Source organism: Schistocerca gregaria, chromosome 1, assembly GCF_023897955.1.
Source record: "Schistocerca gregaria isolate iqSchGreg1 chromosome 1, iqSchGreg1.2, whole genome shotgun sequence".
In the NCBI taxonomy this organism is placed as follows: domain Eukaryota; kingdom Metazoa; phylum Arthropoda; class Insecta; order Orthoptera; family Acrididae; genus Schistocerca; species Schistocerca gregaria.
In genome coordinates this window covers 250,448,967-250,472,566 of record NC_064920.1, presented here as the reverse complement: position 1 = coordinate 250,472,566, position 23,600 = coordinate 250,448,967, and the positions used below count along the sequence as shown (strand labels likewise).

The 23,600-nt window shown below is 40.2% G+C and overlaps 1 protein-coding gene across 3 annotated transcripts in view; it reads right to left on the bottom strand.

Annotated features, from left to right (window-relative positions):
• The window catches only part of LOC126339203 (rab5 GDP/GTP exchange factor), a 67,853-nt gene that overhangs the window by 10,614 nt on the left and 33,639 nt on the right, over positions 1–23,600 (bottom strand). For all 3 annotated transcript variants that reach the window (XM_050001614.1, XM_050001612.1, XM_050001611.1), the window contains exons 7-8: positions 21,153–21,409; positions 10,155–10,286 (exon numbers count right to left, since the gene is read on the bottom strand). In XM_050001614.1, the coding sequence (XP_049857571.1) occupies positions 10,155–10,286; positions 21,153–21,409 (389 nt within the window). The remainder of the gene's footprint in view (positions 1–10,154; positions 10,287–21,152; positions 21,410–23,600) is intronic.

Here is a 23,600-nt window from a genome sequence, read left to right as displayed (position 1 = left end):
TGTGTCTGTATGTGCGGATGTGTGTGTGTGTGTGTGTGTGTGTGTGTGTGTGTGTGTGTGTGTGTGTGTGTGTGTGTGTGTGTGTGTGTGTGTGTGTGTGTGTGCGCGCGCGCGCGCGAGAGTGTACACCTGTCCCTTTTTTTCCCCAAAGGGAAGTCTTTCCGCTCCTGGGATTGGAATGACTCCTTACCCTCTCCCTTAAAACCCACATCCTTTCGTCTTTCCCTCTCCTTCCTGAAGAAGCAACCATCGGTTGCGAAAGCTAGTAATTCTGTGAGTGTGTTTGTGTGTTTTGTTCATGCGCCTGTCTGCCGGCGCTTTCCCGCTTGGTAAGTCTTGGAATCTTTGTTTTTAATATAAAGGACATACTCTGACGTACAATTAATTTCTGTATCCCATTAAGGTACATCATGAGGACCTATATTATTCATCAATATTTACAGTAGCAGTGTTCACAAAGAAGTTTCAATGGAATTCTTCTGTGTGTTTAACTGTGATAGGATGTGATAAAATTACCAAACTTTCAACTACACTACTCAAAACAATTAGGAAAACATGACTTTTGGCATCTGCCATACTGCACTGAGCATTAATTGAGGACCAGGTATGTTACTCTTTGAAAATCATCTTATAAAGCAATTGACGTGTCTCGATCAAAGCACGAAGTCAAAATAGCTCAATTCAGTTATGTAAGAGGGTTGTAAAAAATGTTAAAATGTGTGTGTATTCCTAAGGGACCAAACTGCTGAGGTCATCGGTCCCTCGACTTACACACTACTTAAACTAACTTATGCTAAGAACAACACACACACCCATGCCCGAGGGAGCACTCAAACCTCCAGCAAGAGGGGTCACGGAATCAGTGACATGGCACCTCTAACCACACGGTCACTCCGTGCGGCTATGAGGGTTGTACCGAAAGTAAGGTTCCCATTTTTTTTACAAATAGAAAATATTGTATATTGTTATTAATTTACAAACTGTTGAAAAGCTTACATTTTATCTATTTTTCAACATAGTCTCTTTTTTTTTCAACGCACTTTTGAAGACGGTGCTCCAGCTGTTTTGTTCCTAAGTCGAAGAAGTCTCTCTGCAAACCACTGAGGGAGCAATGTGACCTCTGCTCAGACTTCATCGTCACTCTTGAAGTGTTTACCACCTAAGAGTTCTTTTAGCTTGGTGAAGAGGTGATAACTGCTGGTGACTAAGTCCACACTGTACAGTCAAGACATTGCTCCTTGTGTCTGTCAGTCAGCATCTGGGAGACCCAGTAAGCACACACCTTGAGACAACCCAACGTTTCTGTTAAAGTTCTTTCAATTGTGCCATGGGTAGCTTCACGAATGCGTTCAACAATTTCGCAGACAGTGACCCTCCATTCTTTGTGCAGCTCACTGTTGATCTTCTGGACAATCACATCTAAAACCAGCGATCTTCCACTCTGTTCTTCATGGTGAACTTCTGTGCAACCTTCAGCAAAGGCCCTGCACCATTTGTGGACGTGCTGAATGGGCATGCATTCTTCACCATAAACTTCAGTCAGTTGCCGATAATCTCCAAGGGTGGCAACTTCCTTGCATGGAAAAACTGGATTACTGCTTGAACCTCGCACTTAGCGGGAGCGGCGATCAACACTTCCAGCTCTGATGGCTGCCAAACCAACTCTGAGTGATATAGCGAATTGCAGACAGGCAGGCTCGAGAGTGGGGGAACCACTGTGCATAGCACTATTGTCAGATTTATCCTAGCACCTTCCCTTGAGGCTGTAGCTCATTGGGAACCTTACTTTTGGTACAACCCTCGTAGTTTCACCAAAAGGACAATGTTTTAATCACTTACAATTAAAACATCAATGATTTTAGAAACAGTTTTCCTTCAAAAAATTCAATTTAAAATATGTACTTCCATTATAAAATGTAATTTGATTAGTGTGTTGGCAGCACTGGATTCCTTTCTGCAAGACTGTAAAGATCACTACAATGCAACAGTTTTAACAATACATTTACATTCTGTAGCGTAAGCAGTGTTGTAAGTCGTCATTTGCTGAATGACGAAGAAAAATGGAGTATAAGTTCGAATAAGTACGTTTTACAGTAACTTACGATATATATAATTTGGTTTTTTTAGTATGGTTGTGCTTTAAATACTCAAATATATATTCTTTGGAGGTTACTGCTTGCTGTGAAATAAATTATGTTCATTTGGGCCGTTTGAACGTCAGTGTTGTCATATGGCAACGCTAGGCGCTTGTACTCAGTAAAAGGATGAATTTTCTCTTTTTAGTTTTAGAAGAGGTTTCTTGCTTGCTGAGGTGCTGGAGATTCTTTATAATGACAATATGAAAGGTGATGTGTTTGTTGAACCCCCAGATCCGAATGTAGACAAAGATAAAGATTTGGGAAATGAACATGTTGGCGGATATTCTGCCATCGGTACCATCAGAGAAAACAGAATTCCTAAAGAATGTCCACTCATCATCATCATCATATCACCATCAACATCATTTAAGACTGATTATGCCTTTCAGCGTTCAGTCTGGAGCATAGCCCACTTATAAAATTCCTCCATGTTCCCCTATTCAGTGCTAACATTGGTGCCTCTTCTGATGTTAAACCTATTACTTCAAAATCATTCCTAACCGAATCCAGGTACATTCCTCTTGGTCTGCCTCGACTCCTCCTACCCTCTACTGCTGAACCCATGAGTCTCTTGGGTAACCTTGCTTCTCCCATGCGTGTAACATGACCCCACCATCTAAGCCTGTTCGCCCTGATTCCTACATCTATAGAGTTCATTCCCAGTTTTTCTTTGATTTCCTCATTGTGGACACCCTCCTACCATTGTTCCCATCTACTAGTACCTGCAATCATCCTAGCTACTTTCATATCCGTAACCTCAACCTTGTTGATAAGGTAACCTGAATCCACCCAGCTTTCGCTCCCATACAACAAAGTTGGTCGAAAGATTGAACGGTGCACAGATAACTTAGTCTTGCTACTGACTTCCTTCTTGCAGAAGAGAGTAGATCGTAGCTGAGCGCTCACTGCATTGGCTTTGCTACACCTTGCTTCCAGTTCTTTCACTATGTTGCCATCCTGTGAGAATATGCATCCTAAGTACTTGAAACCTTCCACCTGTTCTAACTTTGTTCCTCCTATTTGGCACTCAATCCATTTATATTTCTTTCCCACTGACATTACTTTCGTTTTGGAGATGCTTATCTTCATACCATAGTCCTTACATTTCTGATCTAGCTCTGAAATATTACTTTGCAAACTTTCAATCGAATCTGCCATCACAACTAAGTCATCCGCATATGAAAGACTGCTTATTTTGTGTTCACATATCTTAATCTCACCCAGCCAGTCTATTTTTTTCAACATATGATCCATAAATAATATGAACAGTGGAGACAGGTTGCAGCCTTGTCTTACCCCTGAAACTACTCTGAACCATGAACTCAATTTACCGTCAACTCTAACTGCTGCCTGACTATCCATGTAAAGACCTTTAATTGCTTGCAAAAGTTTGCCTCCTATTCCATAATCTCGTAGAACAGACAATAACTTCCTCCTACGAACCCAGTCATATGCCTTTTCTAGATCTATAAAGCATAGACACAATTCCCTGTTCCACTCATTACACTTCTCCATTATTTGCCGTAAGCTGAAGATCTGGTCCTGACAACCTCTAAGAGACCTAAACCCACACTGATTTTCATCCAATTGGTCCTCAACTAATACTTGCACTTTCCTTTCAACAATACCTGAAAAGATTTTACCCACAACGCTGATTAAACAAATACCTCTGTAGTTATTACAATCTTTTCTGTTTCCATGTTTAAAGATTGGTGTGATTACTGCTTTTGTCCAGTCTGATGGAACCTGTCCCGACTCCCAGGCCATTTCAATTATCCTGTGTAGCCATTTAAGACCTGCCATTCCACTGTATTTGATGAGTTCTGAAGAAATTTCATCCACCCCAGCTGCTTTATTGCACTGCAGTCTATTGACCATTTTCTCCACTTCCTCAAATGTGATCCTATTTCCGTCATCATTCCTATCCCATTCTACCTCGAAATCTGAAACATTACTGATCGTATTTTCACCTACATTGAGCAACTCTTCAAAATATTCCCTCCATCTGCCCAAGGCATCCACAGGATTCACCAGTAGTTTTCCTGACCTGTCCAAAATACTTGTCATTTCCTTCTTACCTCCCTTTCAAAGACTGCTAATTACACTGCAGAATCGTTTTCCAGCAGCTTGACCCATAGTCTCCAACCTGTTTCCAAAGTCTTCCCAAAATTTCTTCTTGGATGCTGCAATTATCTGTTTGGCTTTGTTTCTTTTTTCAACATAACTTTCTCTGTCTACCAGAGTTCTAGTACGTAGCCATTTTTGATACGCCTTCTTTTTCCTTTTAGAGGCTTCCTTGACTGTCATTCCACCATGTTGTTTGCTTCATCCTACTTTTACACACTACTGGAAAACCACTGGAAAACAAAAAATTATTTCCCAAGAAAGACTGGGGATATTTTGAGACAGCAATAGAGAAGAATGATGGATTATTGTATGTGCGGTGGCTGGACAACACAGTTGTCACAATGATCTCTTCTTCACGTGGTGCACAAGAAGTTGGCAAGTCAAGAGATTCTTGCGACTAAAAAAGCGAAATATAATGATTCCCACACCAAAACTGGTAGCCAAATATAATATATATATATGGGAGGTACTGATCAGATGGATCAGAATCTAGCATGCTATCACATTGCAATAAGAAGCAAGAAATGGTACTGGTGTCTCTTTACATGGATGTTTAGATGTCCCCATACAAAACAGATGGATTTTGTACAATAAAGCAAGAAACCAAACTATTTCTCAGCTTGATTTCAAGAGAGAAGTGGCAACAGTGTACTTGCAAAGACACCAAGCTTTACCAAAAGGAGCTGGGAGACCATCTGCATCAAGGTCATGTTCTGACAGTCGCATATCAGATTCAATTGGGTTTGATAAGACTGACCACCTCGTCCAGAACACAGAAGGAAAGAAGAAGAAAAGGTGTGCACACAAGGACTGTAAATCTATTGTGAGACCAATGTGTTCAAAGTGTATTGTGGGATTGTGTATTGACTGTTTTATTCCATTTCATGTAAAATAATGCTGAGTTCAAGGTTTGATTTTTGATTATTAATTGTACTGTGTTATAAAGTATCAATTGTATGACAGAGACTGAATAATAAATTTGCATAAAACTTGTATATGTAATAAGAAATTTCAATAACCTACCTATTTTTGTTGAAGTTGTAATCCATATATATTTAGGCAGTGAAAGCCCCTAGCGATGCCATATGGCAACATCAAATATCTCGCTAATGACGGTAATAACTTTCCTCGAAATATCTCTGTTGTGTAATTTATGCTTTTTACAGGCATAACAACATTAAAAAAAAAAAAAATCACGAAAAAATTAATTCCAGCACTAACGGGTTAATGCCACATTAAGAGCTGCCTGATGATCATTTCAATTAAAATGGGTAGTAGTTAAAGGTTTCCTTTACTAGTAGCTCTTTACTTTCTTTAAATTTTTATTTATTAGCTGTACCCAAGACATACTGCTGCCAACATGGCATGTTACTCAGTCAGAATTATTCCCTTCTGATCAAATATTAATACCTATGGTAACATTAGTTTAGAATTTGTTTTTAAGCTGATGCTGTACAGAACATAACCATCACTTTGACACTTCTCCCTGCTACATAAAGGAAGTTAATGATTAATAAAAACCATGTTGTTGTTGTTATCTTCAGTCCTGAGACTGGTTTGATGCAGCTCTCCATACTATTCTATCCTGTGCCATCTTCTTCATCTCCCAGCACCTACTGCAGCCTACATCCATCTGAATCTGCTTAGTGTATTCATCTCTTGGTCTCCCTCTACGATATTTACCCTCCACATTGCCCTCCAATACTATATGGGTGATCCCTCGATGTCTCAGAACATGTCCTACCTACCGATCCCTTCTTCTAGTGAAGTTGTGCCACAAACTTCTCTTCTCCCCAATACTATTCAATACCTCTTCTTTCGTTATATGATCTACCCATCTAATCTTCAGCATTCTTCTGTAGCATCACATTTCAAAAGCTTCTATTCTTTTCTTGTCTAAGCTATTTATCGTCCAGGTTTCACTTCCATGCATGGCTACACTCCATAAAAATACTTTCAGAAACGACTTCCTGACATTTAAATCTATACTTGATGTTAACAAATTTTTCTTCTTCAGAAACGCTTTCCTTGCCATTGCCGGTCTACATTTTATATCTTCTCTACTTTGACCATTGTCAGTTATTTTGCTCCCCAAATAGCAAAGCTCCTTTACTACTTTAACTGTCTCATTTCCTAATCTAATTCCCTCAGCATCACCAGACGTAATTCGACTACATTCCTTACCCTCGTTTTGCTTTTGTTGATGTTCATCTTATACCCTCCTTTCAAGACACTGTCAATTCCGTTCAACTACTCTTCCAGTCCTTTGCTGTCTCTGACAGAATTACAATGTCATCGGCGAACCTCAAAGTTTTTATTTCTGCTCCATGGATTTTAATACCTACTCCAAATTTTTCTTTTGTTTCCTTTATTGCTTGCTCAATATAAAGATTGAATAACATCGGGGAGAGGCTACAACCCAGTCTCACTCCCTTCCCAACCACTGCTTCCCTTTCATGTAAATAGCCTTTCGCTCCCTGTATTTTACCCCTGCCACCTTCAGAATTTGAAAGAGAGTATTCCAGTCAACATTGTCAAAAGCTTTCTCTAAGTCTACAAATGCTAGAAGTGTAGGTTTGCCTTTCCTTAATCTTTCTTCTAAGATAAGCCAAAGTGTCAGTATTCCTCATGTGTTCCAACATTTCTACGGAATCCAAACTGATCTTTCCCGAGGTCAGCTTCTATCAGTTTTTCCATTCGTCTGAAAAAGAATTCGCGTTAGTATTTTGCAGCTGTGACTTATTAAACTGATAGTTCAGTAATTTCCACATTTGTCAACACCTGTTTTCTTTGGGATTGGAATTATTATATTCTTCTTGAAGTCTGAGGGTATTTCACCTGTTTCATACATCTTGCTCACCAGATGGTAGAGTTTTGTCAGGACTGGCTCTCCCAAGGCTGTCAGTAGTTCTAAAGGAATGTTGTCTACTCCAGGGGCCTTGTTTCGATTTAGGTCTTTCAATGCTCTATCAAACTCTTCACGCAGTATCATATCTCCCATTTCATCTTCATCTACATCCTCTTCCATTTCCATAATATTGCCTTCAAGTACATCGCCCTTGTACAGACCCTCTATATACTCCTTCCACCTTTCTCCTTTCCCTTCTTTGCTTTGAACTGGGTTTCCATCAAAGCTCTTGATATTCATGCAAGGTGTTCTCCTTTCTCCATAGGTCTCTTTAATTTTCCTGTAGGCAGTATCTATCTTACCCCATTGCAGCTGTATTATTACAAGTTTATTGTGTTATGACCAGTTTCGTCTGTTTAACATCTTCAAGTTGCTGAGTTTTTCCAAAGTCGTGACATAAATGGTCTGGTTGTCATAGGTAACATTAAAGACCAAATCCAAAAACGCTGATCATAAACCTTCTGCCAACCAATGTACGTAGCATGCCATGCATGCTCACCATACTTCCGCCAGGTGGTCAGTAGAATGTTTGTTCAGTGTTTTAGGATTTGGGTTTCCATTACCTACAACAACCAGACGATTTATGTCATTACTTCAACAAAATTCATCAACATGAAGTGTTCAATGAACAAAGCCAGTTGCAACACAATAAATGTGTAAACTGCAGCTGAGGTGGTTTTTATTAATGATTAACATCTGTATCAGCTGTGCCCAACATGATCAAGATTACATAAAGGAAAGTTCCAACCAGGAATTAATTTCAAGTTATGTCATTCTTTTGCTTGCAGAGCAGCTCAAGTGATCTTGGGAGAGCCTGTACATATTTTAGAAAGATTGACGAAAGATGTTTGCAAAAGGTGAGGTGTGTTTTGATAACACTCCTCATGTACTACAGAGATCTAGGTTTAAGTCTTCATCTCACACGTACTCAATGTATAACACTTCATGTTTTAACAACATGAGAGACACACATTGCAACTCTGTAAACATTGATCAATGTAAATAACTACAGAGGTTACAGGTTTCAATCCCTGTGACAGTGATACAAACTACACCAACATTTCACTTGACTGTGTTATTTCAGTCACAGTTACCATTTTAAAGAGGTATACTAAGGCACTGACACCAATAAGAGAGAAAATGTTCACAGAATGGAATTTGGTTTAAAGAAGTGTTAAAATAAATGGATTACCTTATTTACTCAAATCTAAGCTGCACCTGAAAAATGAGACTCGAAATCAAGGGAAAAAAAAATTTCCCGAATCTAAGCCGCACCTGAAATTTGAGACTCGAAATTCAAGGGGAGAGAAAAGTTTTAGGCCGCGCCTCCAAATCGAAACAAAGTTGGTGCATTGTAATAGGAGACAATACTGCTACAGTAGTTTGGTTTGAGTCATAAGCTTAGCTGTTAAGCTTTACCAGGTAGCCATTGCAATGCGTCAGGCACTCCGTATTTATACGGGTACACTTTCTTTTTCACGTGCTTCCTTTGGTTTGAATTGATTGCTTATTTTTCTTTGATCTGATAAGTGCTGTTCTCTCTGTTATAGGTGTTTATGTCACTCTAAGCTGAAAATCCATTACTGTACTGTGTCTTGCATTGTTTATCGCATTCTGATACCGTGTGTTTACGACCTGTCGCCACTTGCGGCATGGCTTGCTTTCGTGCACGCTACCGCCACTTAGAATTAAAAAACAAAAGAGATGAATCGTCTAATTAGTGAAACAATAGCAAGAGACTGCTATTTGTTGTTACTTACACTGCTGCTTTCTTCAATAATCATCAAGAAGCAAAGAATAGACTGCGTATGATAGAATATGTTCTTAATGAGAGTTTAGCGAAAATTTTTCTCTGTTTGAAAATCTTTGCAGACACCTCTTTAGTACATTACATTATATTCTGCACAGAAATTAGTCATCTTAAATTTAAAAATCTAGTCAATTGCCTTGCTTCATTTCTGACTGTATCGCTATTAGGCATAAGAATAATACGAATATAAACATGACACGATATGTATATTCTACCGCGTTTGCTGTTGTCTCACTCTAGTTTTGTAGTTTATTAGACAGACTGGATTTAAATGAGATAGCAGCAAACACGAAACAATACATGGCAAAATGTTTATATTCATACTATTCTTACGGTGAAGAGAATACTGCTTGTGATTCACAATACATAAAAGTTCCTATTAGCAATCATCTCACAGGTAGGAAAAAATTCAGAATGTAGAGTTGGCCATATTGACAAACATCCCAAACAGTCTTGCCAGTCGGATTTTCGTAGTACATTGAAATGCTGCTACATTCGAAGATGAACAATATGGAATTTGTATTTACTTCGTCGGATAATGTATGAAAATGTAGTGGTCGAAATTCAGGGCGGAGAAAAAAAGCTTATCTTCCACCTTTTTTTAAAAATTTATTTACTGACACAGAAGTTTCGGCGCCAGTACTTATCTTTGTCCCTGCAAAGCATGCCTGTGTAGCACTACATATATTCGAGGGCAGGACTTAGTTGTGGCGGCACCTACCAACATTTTTCAGAACTTCCGCCTACTTTGCACTAGATTCTAAGCCGCAAGTGGTTTTTTGGATTACAAAAACCGGAAAAAAGTGCGGCTTAGATTCGAGTAAATACGGTAACATTTTGTCAGCACATATGTATGTGATGTTAGCTTACTTCTGAGTGCAAGCAAGCTAATTAATTAAGGTACTTTCTCCACCCATCCATGATTATTGATCCTCTTGCTAGAGAAGATTTTTAACCTACCCTCAAGCAATGAATTCAATATGTACTCTACTGTAGTGTGAAAATATGTTCTTGCTTATTCAAGCTTATACATGATTTATGCTCACAATACCCATTCTCAAAAAAGTGTGTTAATGATGCATTACATGTAAGAAAATTACTCATGAAAACATAATGAATTGCAGATCAGTCTATTGGTTATACCTGTGACATCCTAGCTTTATGTACATACCTCACACATCAGGAGTGCTGACTCCCAAGTACTTGGAGGTGCTAATTCTCCAGACATATATTGATCAAATTCTTCAACAGGCATGTTAAGGGATTCAGCTGTTAAATTTTCAATAAAAAACAAAGCACCACACTGCAACAGAAAAAAAAATCAGCCATGAGAAATCTGCATGAATTAAAAGGTACTTACAAAGATTTACTGAAACAACCTTTCGAGTTAATGGAATTAAGAAGTACAACCTATTACAACAGTCTACGTTTACACATTTACTGCACATAAGTTTAAGTTTGCTTCATATTTGTAAGTTACAAATTCTAAACACAGACATACTGATTTAATTGTAAGTACTACATTTTCTTTACTCAACCAAACCAAAAACATCACAAAGAGAAAATGCAGCTACATTAACTGAAATGATTAAACCATTCCTTTGAACATTAAGTATGTCACCTACCCAGTTATACTAAGTACACAAAAGGTTGATCTGCTTTTGAACTCATTAGAAAGACCCAAATTATTTTTACCATACCAATTTTCTTTGGATCCCTCTAAATATCAAGGGGTCTTCTGCCACTTCATGTATTATAGTGTTATCTTCGGGGGCAATATACCACTGTCAATGAAAATCTGTTTTCAAGAAAATGTTGTCTGAATTAATTGCACAGTGCCTAAGCATGCTGACCATCACTTTTCAGCATATTTATCTGATAAGAAGTACATTGTTGACAGTCCTGTACATTACCAATCTTACAAAATTTACCATGACTTACATGTACATACATACTCCGCAAGTCACCATATGGTGAATGGCGGAGGGTACCTTGTACAATTGTTAGTCATTCCCTTTCCTGTTCCACTCACAAATGGAGTGAGGGAACAATGACTGTCTACATACTTCCATACAAGCCTTGATTTATCTTGTCTTTGTGGTACATAGGTGAGTTGTATGTCAGAGTCAATCACAAATGCTGTTTCTCCAAACTTGCTCAATAGTGTTTTATGAAAAGAATGTGTTCCTTCCTCCAGGGATTCCCGTTCCGAGTTCACATATCTTTGCCATAGTACTCACTTATGGACTGAACCTATCAATAACAAATATAGCAAAACACCTCCGAACTGCATTATGTCATCCTTCAATCTGACCTGGTGGAGCTCTCCAACACTCGAGCAGTACTCAACAATGGCTCACGTAAGTGTTCTGTCTATGGTATCCTTTATAAATGAGCTACAGTATTACAGAATTCTCCCAATAAACTGAAGTTTGACTGTCTACATTCCTTATAAATGACTTTATGTGCTTATTCCATTTGATGTCACCTTGTAACATTATGCCTAGATATGTAATCAATGTGACTCTGTTAAAGAGCATACCACCAATACTGTATTCAAACAGAATAGGATTGTTTTTCCTTCTCATCTCCATTAATTAACATTTGTCCACATTTAGTGCAAGCTCCCATTAGTCACACTAAATAGAAATTTTGATGAAGTCATCCTGTATCCTCCCCTACAGTCACTTAAAAAGGACACTGTCCCATTCATTTCCACGTCGTCAGCAACCAATCACAGATTGTCAAATTGTTTACAGGCACAGAGAACAAGAACTGGCCTATCGCATTTAGCTGGGACACTCCTGACCTTATACCACAAGAAGGAAGGCTCATCGCAGTGTGATGTATAAAGATTTAAAGTTCAGCATAGAAATGTGTACAATCCACCAATATTAAAATCTTCAACGTGCTGCCACATAACTTTAAAGATAAGCACTGCAGTAATGAACTAGTTAAAAGTAAAATAAAGTTATAGCTCTTTATAATTAGATTAATTTTAAGAGGGACAGCTACACTGCTTTTATGCACTCTTTTTATTTGTTCGGCACAGTTTTGGGCTATACTAGCACAAATGGTTGAATGGCATAAGTGTTTAAACAAACATTAGAGATGATACTGTGTATTGTGAGCTCAGTCTCATTAATATGTTAATTCAGAATGTTATGCAACACAGTCTAGTGCAGAGCATCACAACACTCAAAAATTTGGTATGTCTCAAGGTATACATATTAATTTCAGTATATGTGAACAATGTACTAAATTGTTCTTGCATATTATTCTTTGTATCTGAACCAACTAGTAGAAAATAAAATCTTGTCAAGGGAGAAATGATTGTGTCAAATAAGTGAGTGCAGGGGGAACTGGAATGGTTTTGGCAAATTTGAGTTTGCCAGCATTTTATATTCATTTTGCCAAAAATAAGAAATGACAGTTTCAGTGTCTATTTATTTGAGGAGCTGTTAAAATGATTTGTGAGAGTTGTTATAAATTTCATCAAAAAGGAAATTCAGCACCTGGGAAAGGAGAAGGTGCAAGTTTATGTGAAAATAGGAAGTGAAATTACACATGTGGAACACACAAAATTATGAACCCTTGTGGTTGCCTTAAAGACGATATTTGTTATTGTTTAAATTTTGTTCTGCAGTTGTTTTAAAGTTGAGTGTTACTTTAACGGCAAGAGTCAGATATACAGGCATATGAGCCCATCTAGCATTTTCTCGGATTAATCATTTCATGGTTTCAATGACACACAGAAAATAGTTTCTTCACTCATTTATGGTCAGGATCTTCCTTAAAATGTAACATAATCTTATTTCAACAAGAAAACTTGGTTGTTAGACACTTACTTTCAGTTTGTTTTATCTAAAAATATCAATGATACTTGCTATGATACTGGATAATAAAACAACTATAAATTTTGGAAGGTAACAACTAACCATGTAGTTAGTACTGAATAGCCGATATGCACTTCAACAACAGTGAAGTTGTTGCTAACATTTTGAGACCATTTCCGCCTTCAGAATTAACTAGTGAGCATCAAGGTGGACTCTCAATTCCAACATTGTTGTAGTGCCAGTACAATTTGTGTGTGCGTGTGCGTGCGCGCACGCGCGCACGCGCCCGAGCACGTGCACGCGCACGCGCACGCGCACGCGCACGCACACGCACACACAAATTGTACTGGCACTACAACAATGTTGGAATTGAGAGCCCACCTTGATGCAAAACACATTGTTATTTGTTTACTTATTTATTCCCCAAACTAGTTTCAGTAACAAATATCACTATCATCAGTGGGTTCTTTAAATCTTATTTATTGTATGTTATGCCATGTTTTTAAGAATTATTGTCCCTGTTTGCTGCATATTTTCTGTGCGTTTTTCTGTTGCTGTTTTTTCTCAGCATACATCATGCCATCTGCAAGTTCGCTGGACAGCATGTAGCTGATTCTACACACAGAAAAACAAAACTTTTGCGCTTTGTTTATGATCAAGAACATTCGTTGCCAAAACTAGTTTGGGAAATAAATAAGTAAACAACTAACTAAATGTTTTGCCTCAAGGTGGAGTCACAATTCCAATATTGTTGTTTTTCTATACAAACATGGACCAAATGGAAGAGCAGTGGTGTGCAGGAGTGGACGAGGGTATAGGTGTTGAGGTGTGAGGGAGAAGGGGCAGATTGTCCGTGGGAGAGGGGTGGGACAGAGAAAGAGGAAGACTGTGGAGAGGAGAGTGTGAACGTAGAATGAGTTAAGTGACGGGGAAGGGGGGGGGGGGTGCCCAAGATGATTGAGGGATCAAAGGATAGGTTGTGGGGCAATTCTCGTCTCTCCTACATAGTTTGGAAAAACTGGCTGGTATTGGGAATGGGTAGGGTGGTGCTCCAGACGGTGTGTATTGTAAAGCGGCTATAGAAGTCAAGTGTGTTGTGTTCAGCAGTTACTTTGCCACTCCTCTCTTGGCCACAGTTGGGTGGTGGCCATCCACTCTGATGGACAACTGGTTAATTGTGTGCACATATAAAGCTGTGCAAAAGCGACAATGGACCTGGTATATATGATATGATTTTTGCTTTCATTGGTGGTCCTGTCTTTAAAAATGCCTGTTATGGGATTGAAACAGGATCTGCTGGGTGGTTGCATGGAAAATGTTTTGTGCTTGGGTAATTCATTTGGCAAGGTGTCGGAGTAGATATGACATAAGGGAGCGTAAGGATATTTCATAAATTGGTTGAACAGCAGAATATTGCCTTTAAGGGATGGGAATGATCATGGATAATGTGTTGCTCATTCCTAAGTACCATAATTAGGGGAAACCCTGGTAAAATATACAGTTCAGTTGTTCCAGTCCAGGGCAATAATTGGGTTATGAGGGGATCCTTTTCAGCTGGTTTATAGAATTTGTCAGAGGATTAGGGGCATGCATGGGCATGGCACAAGATATTTGTATGTGCAATACATATATTCAGAAGGCCGTAGAAGACGTTCATTGTACTGGGTAAAGGATTGTTCATTGCTGCTGGGGTGCCATTCAGTTTGCCAGACTGCCTAGGAGAATTTTAGTGTGACAGGGATAGCAGCATTCAAAATGGAGGTATTACTGATGACTGGTGTGTTTCATATGGACAGAAGTTTTTGTGGAATCATTGGCAAGTGGTGGTTAACAACAAGCAAGGTAGCACACTGTGCTGAGAGTACCTGGCGAACCAAAGAGAAGTTGGTGTTAAGACTGTTGAGGGATGAGGATAGTGCCTTGACCCTGGGTCCAGATCATGTACATATCATCAGTGAACCGGACCATGGGTTTTGGATCTTGGCTGGCTAGGGAGGTTTCCTTTAGATCTGGCTGTTCCAGCTCGTTGGCTCCGTGGTGAGCCACGGAGCACTCCCTGCTCCAGGGAGCCGTGTCGCTCGCTGTGACCATTCAAGTGGGCCGGCACGCCAGCACGTGGCAGGGCTGGTTGAGGCAGACGGCAAGGCAAGCGTTTTGATGTGCCAGCTACGTCTTACTAGATCGAGAACCTCATACTCTTAGCTTCTAAGATGTGGTGACATGCTACACCAGGAAATACAATGTTCAGGAAATAAATAAGAAACAACTGTTTTACAAGAAATTGCATACTAAATTTACTGGGCCTTTGTAGCTTGACATCATCTTTTCATTACAAGATCGGAAATATCAGGTGTCAAAGTGTTTGCAGCGTTAATGCGGAGGATGGCCTTCATTGTTGCATCCTGAAGAAACGATCGTTCCTTACTTTTTACTCTTTTCATTGCTGAGAAAAGCTGCGCACAACAATACATAGATCCAAACGTGCACATGATCTGAGTGGCATTGTTGTGAAGCTTGGGAAATGTTTTTTGCTGTAATGAATGATACCATCGTGACAAAATGCAACGTGTTGTAGTACCTCTATTTCAACAAAGTTGCAAATCAATAATCTCCACTTGAAGTGACGATGACAAGTCATCGAGGGAAACTGAAAACAGAGTGCTGAACACCCTAAGTTCCATTTCCAAACTAGTGATGTCTGGGAATCGTGTTTCAAACGACGTGATGAGCTGCTTTAACTTTGCTTGGTAATCGCCGAAAATAGTACCTTCAGGTAGTTTTAAAGAAGCAAGACCATTGAAGAACGTTAAATGTCCATTACTCATCTGTCTCTCAAATAAATGTAACTTTTCCATGAATGCTTTGATCTGGTCGTGCATGTCAGTGGCCTACAATGACAGATTTAAATTATTCAGATGCATAGCTATGTCAGCTAGGAACGCCAGGTCTAATATCCATTTTATATCTTTCAGACAACACATTTCTTCCCCTTTCATTTAGAGAAAAAGGGATATTTTCTCACGAATGGCAAAGAAAACATCAAGAGCTTTTCCCCGACTCAGCCAACGAATAGTACTGTGATAAGGTATATCCCCATACTCTGCTTCCATATCTTTCAGGAATCCTTTGAACTGACAATGATTCATACCGTGACGCCGCTAAAATTCACACACTTCATGACATCTTTCATTATGCCACCTAGCTCTACTGTTTCAGCACACAGTGCCTCTTGGTGAATAAAACAATGAAGAGTCACAAAGTCTTTCCCAAGTTCTTCCCTGAGTTTATTTTTCAAATGAGAAGCAAAACCTTTGTGAAGCCCAATCATTTGTGCTGCACCGTCTGTCGCCACAGAATGGAGCTTTTCCCACGGCAAATTCATATTGTCCACTGATTCACAAACAGCTTCAAAAATGTCATGTCCTGTTGCGGTGTAATCGAGTGGTACCACATCCAATAGTTCTTCAGTTACTTGGAGCTCCATGTCGACACCCAGCACAAAGACTGTAAGCTGAGCACAGTTCGACGTGTCGGTGCTTTTGTCAAGGGCTAGCGAAAATACAACACAGCTCTCCACCTTTTTCCTGAGCTGAGTCTCTAAATCCGCTGCCATTTCCAGGATTCGACGAGTTTGCTTCGACAGGCAAACCCCTTCAATTGCCTGCACCTCCCTTGGAAACAAACATTCTGCAACTGCTACCATGCACGTGGTCCCACCGAAAACGGCTTGCCACTCGTCGCGATGATGTGAGCGACCCCTGTAGCTTGCTCGAATTGCAGATTCAGTAGTGTTTTCTCTGCTCTCATTCAGCTGAAAATTATAAACGCATTACAGAACACGAACTATGTTGCATGTTTTGATACCCTATGTATTACGAAATCGTTTTTAATCTTACGTCTCCTGGTATGTCGTTCTTAAGCCTGGCTACCAGTTCTCTGCGTGCAACGCCTTCTACCTGATCGTAGTGCGCTGCGTGAAGATGTGTATAATGTCATTGTATATTGTACCTCTTCGCAGAATTAAATACTTTATGACATACAAGACACTGAGGACGACCATCCCTCTCAATGAATAGAAATGTATCCTCCAATAGAGGTACAGGGCTCCCGCAGCTAGTCATTGCTGTCATTGAACATGGATTATTGCGTCAGTTGCGGCTGCATGCGGCCAGGGGGCAGTGAGATCGCTTTCCCCCTCCATGCAGGCTCCGAGCTGTCGCAGTGAGCGCTCCGGCTCCCTGGAGCTCGGTTGGAACAGCCTGCTCTAGACTGACTGAATAGGTTGGCTTAAGTGGATGTCATGCTAGTGCCCATTTCTGTGTTTATGATGTCTTTGTATATCTTCCTTTCAAAGGAGGAGTTATTAAAGATAAGGATATAGTTCGTCAGGTGTAAAAGGAATGGGACTGTGGATTTTGAACTGATAGGACAGTGGGACAAGTAGTGTTTGACATTGGCATGGAATATATTGGTGTATATTGAGGTGGCATCACCAGTGAAGAGCAGAGACTCAGACTATAATGGAACAGGGGTAGTTTACAGATGAGAAGGAAATGGATTCTGTTTTTGATGTACATTCAGCTGTATGCAATAGGTTGGAAGTGTTAGTCAACATAGCAAGTTTCTTTTCGTAGGTGCACAGTTATTAGTTACAATAGTTAGTCCAGGACAGTTAAGTTTATTGATGTTTGGGAAGCATTTAGAAGATGGTTGTGCAGAAAGTGTGGAAGGTAATTAGGATGGGATGGGAGATGGATTTGAGGGAGACATTCTGGAAAGGGACTAAGGACTTAAGATGGGGTTACAGGTTATAATGAAAGTCTGGAGTTGGATCAGTGGGGGCTGTGTTGGTAGGTGAAACAATCATATGGTTGGTGAATACCTACTGTTTTGTACCAGTGCTGTTTATAATGACTGATAGGGAGGCTGCTCAAATTGGGTGAGTATTAAATTTAGTTCATGTGTGTATCTGAAAGGTTGAATGGATAATTGGCTTCTAGTAATAAAGTGTTCATAAATGCCAATAAGTGCCAGAGGTATAAAATCACAAAATAAAATAGCAGAGAAATCTTTGTTACTACAGTGATGATTGCAACAATGTAGGTTGTTAACTTGCAGCAAAGTTTCATAGCTTAAAGAAAATTGAGATTTTTGTAAATGATGTGCCTCAAGTTCTACTGACTCTGGAATGAATAAATGGAAATTTAAAAAAAAATTTGGCAAGCACTTAATTTGGAAAGAGCAATTTATTCAGTAGAAACAAAGAAAACCAATGTAGCATATAACAGAAAATCTGTGATTCCCTTGAAGTAAGCAGAATTTGTGATGCTAAGCTTTCTGATAGCTGAAATTTTCCTAATGATGAACGCAGCCAAGGAGAGATTTCTTCATTTCTGGAGGGTATGGTGATGGCAGGTATGCCTGCTGTCTACGTGGATGCCTACGAATTTAGATTAGTATACTTTTTGTATGTACTTCATGCACTACACAGATCCATGACTTATGTGGTTAGACTACGATTTGATATAGTAAATTTTATCAGTTTTACTGATACTGAATTTACAGCGAATGAGGTAAGATGTTTAACAGCAATTTGTTCACACCATCCTCTGAATCAGTGGAAGAAAGCTAAATATCAACAGAACACAAAATACATGTTTCTATGGCACGAGTAAGTATTTTCTACATTGGAGGAACAGCAGTGAGCGACAGACAGATCCTCAAGTGATTCCATTGTGTGCACAGCTCCAGTCAGATTCCACTCTACTGTCTACTTCGCTTCCCACATCCAAGATTACTTTCTGCTTCTTGCTTTGGGGTAAGACTTAAGCCAGATTCCATTCACCTACCAGATGTTGTATTGGCATGCTTTAGCCACTGGATTAACATGCTGCACTGAATGACCACTGCCCGTAGATAGAGGAGAACCACAGCAGTAATGACCAGGGAAAAGCTCATAGCTGTTGGTGCAAGATGTACGTATAATTTCTAGCTGCAGGCTCAACTCCACTCTGACCCCAGCAATTGGAGGTGACCTTTGACAATGGCAGCCATTCTTGCTGGCAAAATGTCATGAAAATTGTTAAAAAATGATCATGAGGCAGGAGCTCTAAGGCAATAAATCACAAAAAAAAAATTCCGTAGTCATCCCTTGGTTATACAGGGTGTTACAAAAAGGTACAGCCAAACTTTCAGGAAATATTCCTCACACACAAATAAAGAAAAGATGGTATGTGGACATGTGTTGGGAAATGCTTAGTTTCCATGTTAGAGCTCATTTTAGTTTCGTCAGTATGTACTGTACTTCCTCGATTCACCGCCAGTTGGCCCAATTGAAGGAAGGTAATGTTGACTTTGGTGCTGGTGCTGACATGCGACTCATTGCTCTACAGTACTAGCATCAAGCACATCAGTACGTAGCATCAACAGGTTAGTGTTCATCACGAACGTGGTTTTGCAGTCAGTGCAACGTTTACAAATGCGGAGTTGGCAGATGCCCATTTGACGTATGCGCTAGCACGGGGCAATAGCCGTGGTGGGATACGTTTGTATCGAGACAGATTTCCAGAACGAAGGTGTCCTGACAGGAAGATGTTCAAAGCAATTGATCGGCGTCTTAGGAAGCACGGAACATTCCAGCCTATGACTCATGACTGGTGAAGACCTAGAATGACGAGGACACCTGCAATGGACGAGGCAATTCTTCGTGCAGTTGACAATACCCTAATGTCTGCATCAGAGAAGTTGCTGTTGTACAAGGATTTCGTTGACGACGTCACTGTATGGAGAGTGCTACGGAAGAACCAGTTATTTCTGTACCGTGTACAGAGTGTGCAGGCACTATCAGCAGCTGATTGGCCTCCACGGGGCCACTTCTGTGAATGGTTCATCCGACAATGTGTCAATCCTCATTTCAGTGTAAATGTTCTCTTTACGGATGAGGCTTCATTCCAACGTGATCAAATTGTAAATTTTCACAATCAACATGTGTGGGCTGATGAGAATCCGCATGCAATTGTGCAATCACGTCATCAACACAGATTTTCTCTGAACGTTCAGGCAGGCATTGTTGGTGATGTCTTGATTGGGCTCCATGTTCTTCCACCTACGCTCAATGGAGCACGTTATCATGATTTCATACGGGATACTCTACCTGTGATGCTCGAACATGTGCCTTTACAAGTACGACACAACATGTGGTTCATGCACGATGGAGCTCTTGCACATTTCAGTCGAAGTGTTCGTACGCTTCTCAACAACAGATTCGGTGACAGAAGGATTGGTAGAGGTGGACCAATTCCATGGCCTCCACGCTCTCCTGACCTAAACCCTCTTGACTTTCATTTATGGGGGCATTTGAAAGCTCTTGTCTACGCAACCCCGGTGCCAAATGTAGAGACTCTTCATGCTCGTATTGTGGACGGCTGTGATACAATACGCCATTCTCCAGGGGTGCAACAGCGCATCAGGGATTCCATGCGATGAAGGGTGGATGCATGTATCCTCGCTAACGGAGGACATTTTGAACATTTCCTGTAACATAGTGTTTGAAGTCACGCTGGTACATTCTGTTGCTGTGTTTCCATCCCATGACTAATGTGATTTGAAGAGAAGTAATAAAATGAGCTCTAACATGAAAAGTAATCGTTTCCGGACAAATGTCCACATAACATATTTTCTTTCTTTGTGTGTGAGGAATGTTTCCTGAAAGTTTGGCCGTACCTTTTTGTAACACCCTGTATATCTGTCCAACACCAAAATTTATAACTTTGTCTCTCATTCTATTGGCCCAATGGGCCTCCATAGAAAAGCTATGGGATGACATTTCAACACTGCCACTTGATCTTCACCAGAAGGTGAGTACAATGCTGGTCAGAGTTTCACAGTATTTCAACACTGTCACCTATCTGGAAACTCTAAGAGCTTTTCATCGGCAGTACATGCCAAGAAAGCCTACATTCATGTAAGGAAAGCTGACCAGTATCTGTATTTCCTCTACTTCATTATTATTGTTTCAGGTTCATTTGTTGATAGACCAATTTTTAGACATCTCTACTAACTTTTTTAAGGCATTTCAATTCATCTGATGCTCTATACTGCCTAATTTTCATTCTGACTTCCTCCTTCTGTCACCACACTAAGACATAAAGGGCTTTGCTACCTCTGAATATGCTTTAACTATCTGCATATCAAGAGGAACAGTCCCTGGCTGAAAGCTCCATATGTCTCACACTTACGTCTGCTGTTCTTGGTACCAAGAACCTATTTTTTACAAATTATGAAACCAAAATTTCCATAATTTCAATTATTATGCTACCTCTGAAACTACTTACCAAATTAGTAAAGTAATAGCCACCTTCACCAGACATGAGACGGCTAGCATTACAGAATCGAGTAATGTAGTTGATATTGCTCTTCAGCCTTGCTGGATTTGCCTTTAAAACAATGAATATCAATGCTGGGAGGAAATCATCTGCTGATGCTGGACCTCCTACAGACTGCTGTAGGAGTGAAAAAATATTTCGGCAACAGCGTACCACACAGCCCAACTTATCTTGTGGTGCCTTGGCTGAATCCATTCCCAAAATATCTGTAAATAAAGAGTTACTAACTGGAGTAAACAATCTATCTCCAACTGCATTAAGTTCGTCTATGAGCATCAATCTAAATGGAAGTGAATCATAGAAAGAAAATTCAAAACAGCAAATTACATATTCCACAGTAGAATACTGTATCAACACTTGACACCTTGATGTTGTGACCAACAATGTAATGTATGTGAATAATCTAAACATGATGCAGCAGCAGGCATTAGCGAAAATACATGTAAGTAAGTATATGTCATAAATTTGCAGAGTTCTGGGAAATTTGTGCCACTATAGTTATTCCAAATGGAAAAGTGTCTACTAATTACAAAGGTTCCAGTTAACTTAGCAAAATTAGATTATTGAAATGATCACTGCTCGGGACTATTATAGAAGCAGTGTAGAGAAATGAATAATTTTTCTACACTAAAGATGTAAAACAGTTGCAACCTGGCCACACTATGGGTGGTGATTAGCCAATGGGCATATTTCCTTCCCTACATCTTGGCAAGCATGTATACTAGGTCTATGACAAATCTGACATCCTCCTGAATCAGCAAAACATACTTTTGCTGTCGTCTTCAATAGTAAATTCTGCAGTGTTAAAGATGCATAACTTAACACAGGCCTTTGTGAGTGACACTTATATATAGTAAGAGAATACATTAACAGTTGGTCAGTCTACAGTGAACTGACTGCTGAATCTTATTACTAATAGACGTAAGAACTTGACAAGTTCCTGCACTGTACTAATACTGTACATAAAAAATGCTTATTTGATGAGAACTACACTGCTTTGTAGTGGAAACACTTATACAACATGGGTACAAATTTCTGCAAAATACGGAAGGAAACAGTGAATGACATTATTTGCAATCATTTTCTATTTCATGTTCTTACAGTTATACTTAAAGATGCAAGTAGCATTGAGATTAAAATCCAAAATTAACATTTCATCTACATTAGTCATTTGAAATGAGGAAAATGAACATCTAATGTCACTCTGATGCTGAAATCATTAGCAATGCAGACTGGAAGATTATGGGTGAGGGACAGCCAGATAAAGATATGAATCCATTGCCTTCAAAACAGGCATTTACTGTATTATTAGAAGTACTTGTTTGTTGAGTATAATCAAGAACTACACAGAGTAAAGGAGAGTATTTGATATGAAGCAGCTCAGTACTACACTAAATCTGTACTCTTTCTTTCAATCCTAATTACACGAACACAGAGGACAATCTACAGTGTTTTCTGGATCTGACTTTAAGGATATTTTACAGTATCTCAAGTGTTTCTGTACAGCTGCTCATACACCTGCATGTCTTGCAGCTAGTGACCTATACCTGTACATGCCCCACACCCACGTAGAGGCACATATGTAGGTACATGCATCGTTGTCAATGTGTGCACCTGAGTAATTCCATTCACATCTAAAGAAGAAAACATCTGGTACTTCAGTGATCAAGATGCAGGTTAAATACACTCCTGGAAATGGAAAAAAGAACACATTGACACCGGTGTGTCAGACCCACCATACTTGCTCCGGACACTGCGAGAGGGCTGTACAAGCAATGATCACACGCACGGCACAGCGGACACACCAGGAACCGTGGTGTTGGCCGTCGAATGGCGCTAGCTGCGCAGCATTTGTGCACCGCCGCCGTCAGTGTCAGCCAGTTTGCCGTGGCATACGGAGCTCCATCGCAGTCTTTAACACTGGTAGCATGCCGCGACAGCGTGGACGTGAACCGTATGTGCAGTTGACGGACTTTGAGCAAGGGCGTATAGTGGGCATGCAGGAGGCCGGGTGGACGTACCGCCGAATTGCTCAACACGTGGGGCGTGAGGTCTCCACAGTACATCGATGTTGTCGCCAGTGGTCGGCGGAAGGTGCACGTGCCCGTCGACCTGGGACCGGACCGCAGCGATGCACGGATGCACGCCAAGACTGTAGGATCCTACGCAGTGCCGTAGGGGACCGCACCGCCACTTCCCAGCAAATTAGGGACACTGTTGCTCCTGGGGTATCGGAGAGGACCATTTGCAACTGTCTCCATGAAGCTGGGCTACGGTCCCGCACATCGTTAGGCCGTCTTCCGCTCACACCCCAACATCGTGCAGCCCGCCTCCAGTGGTGTCGCGACAGGCGTGAATGGAGGAACGAATGGAGACGTGTCGTCTTCAGCGATGAGA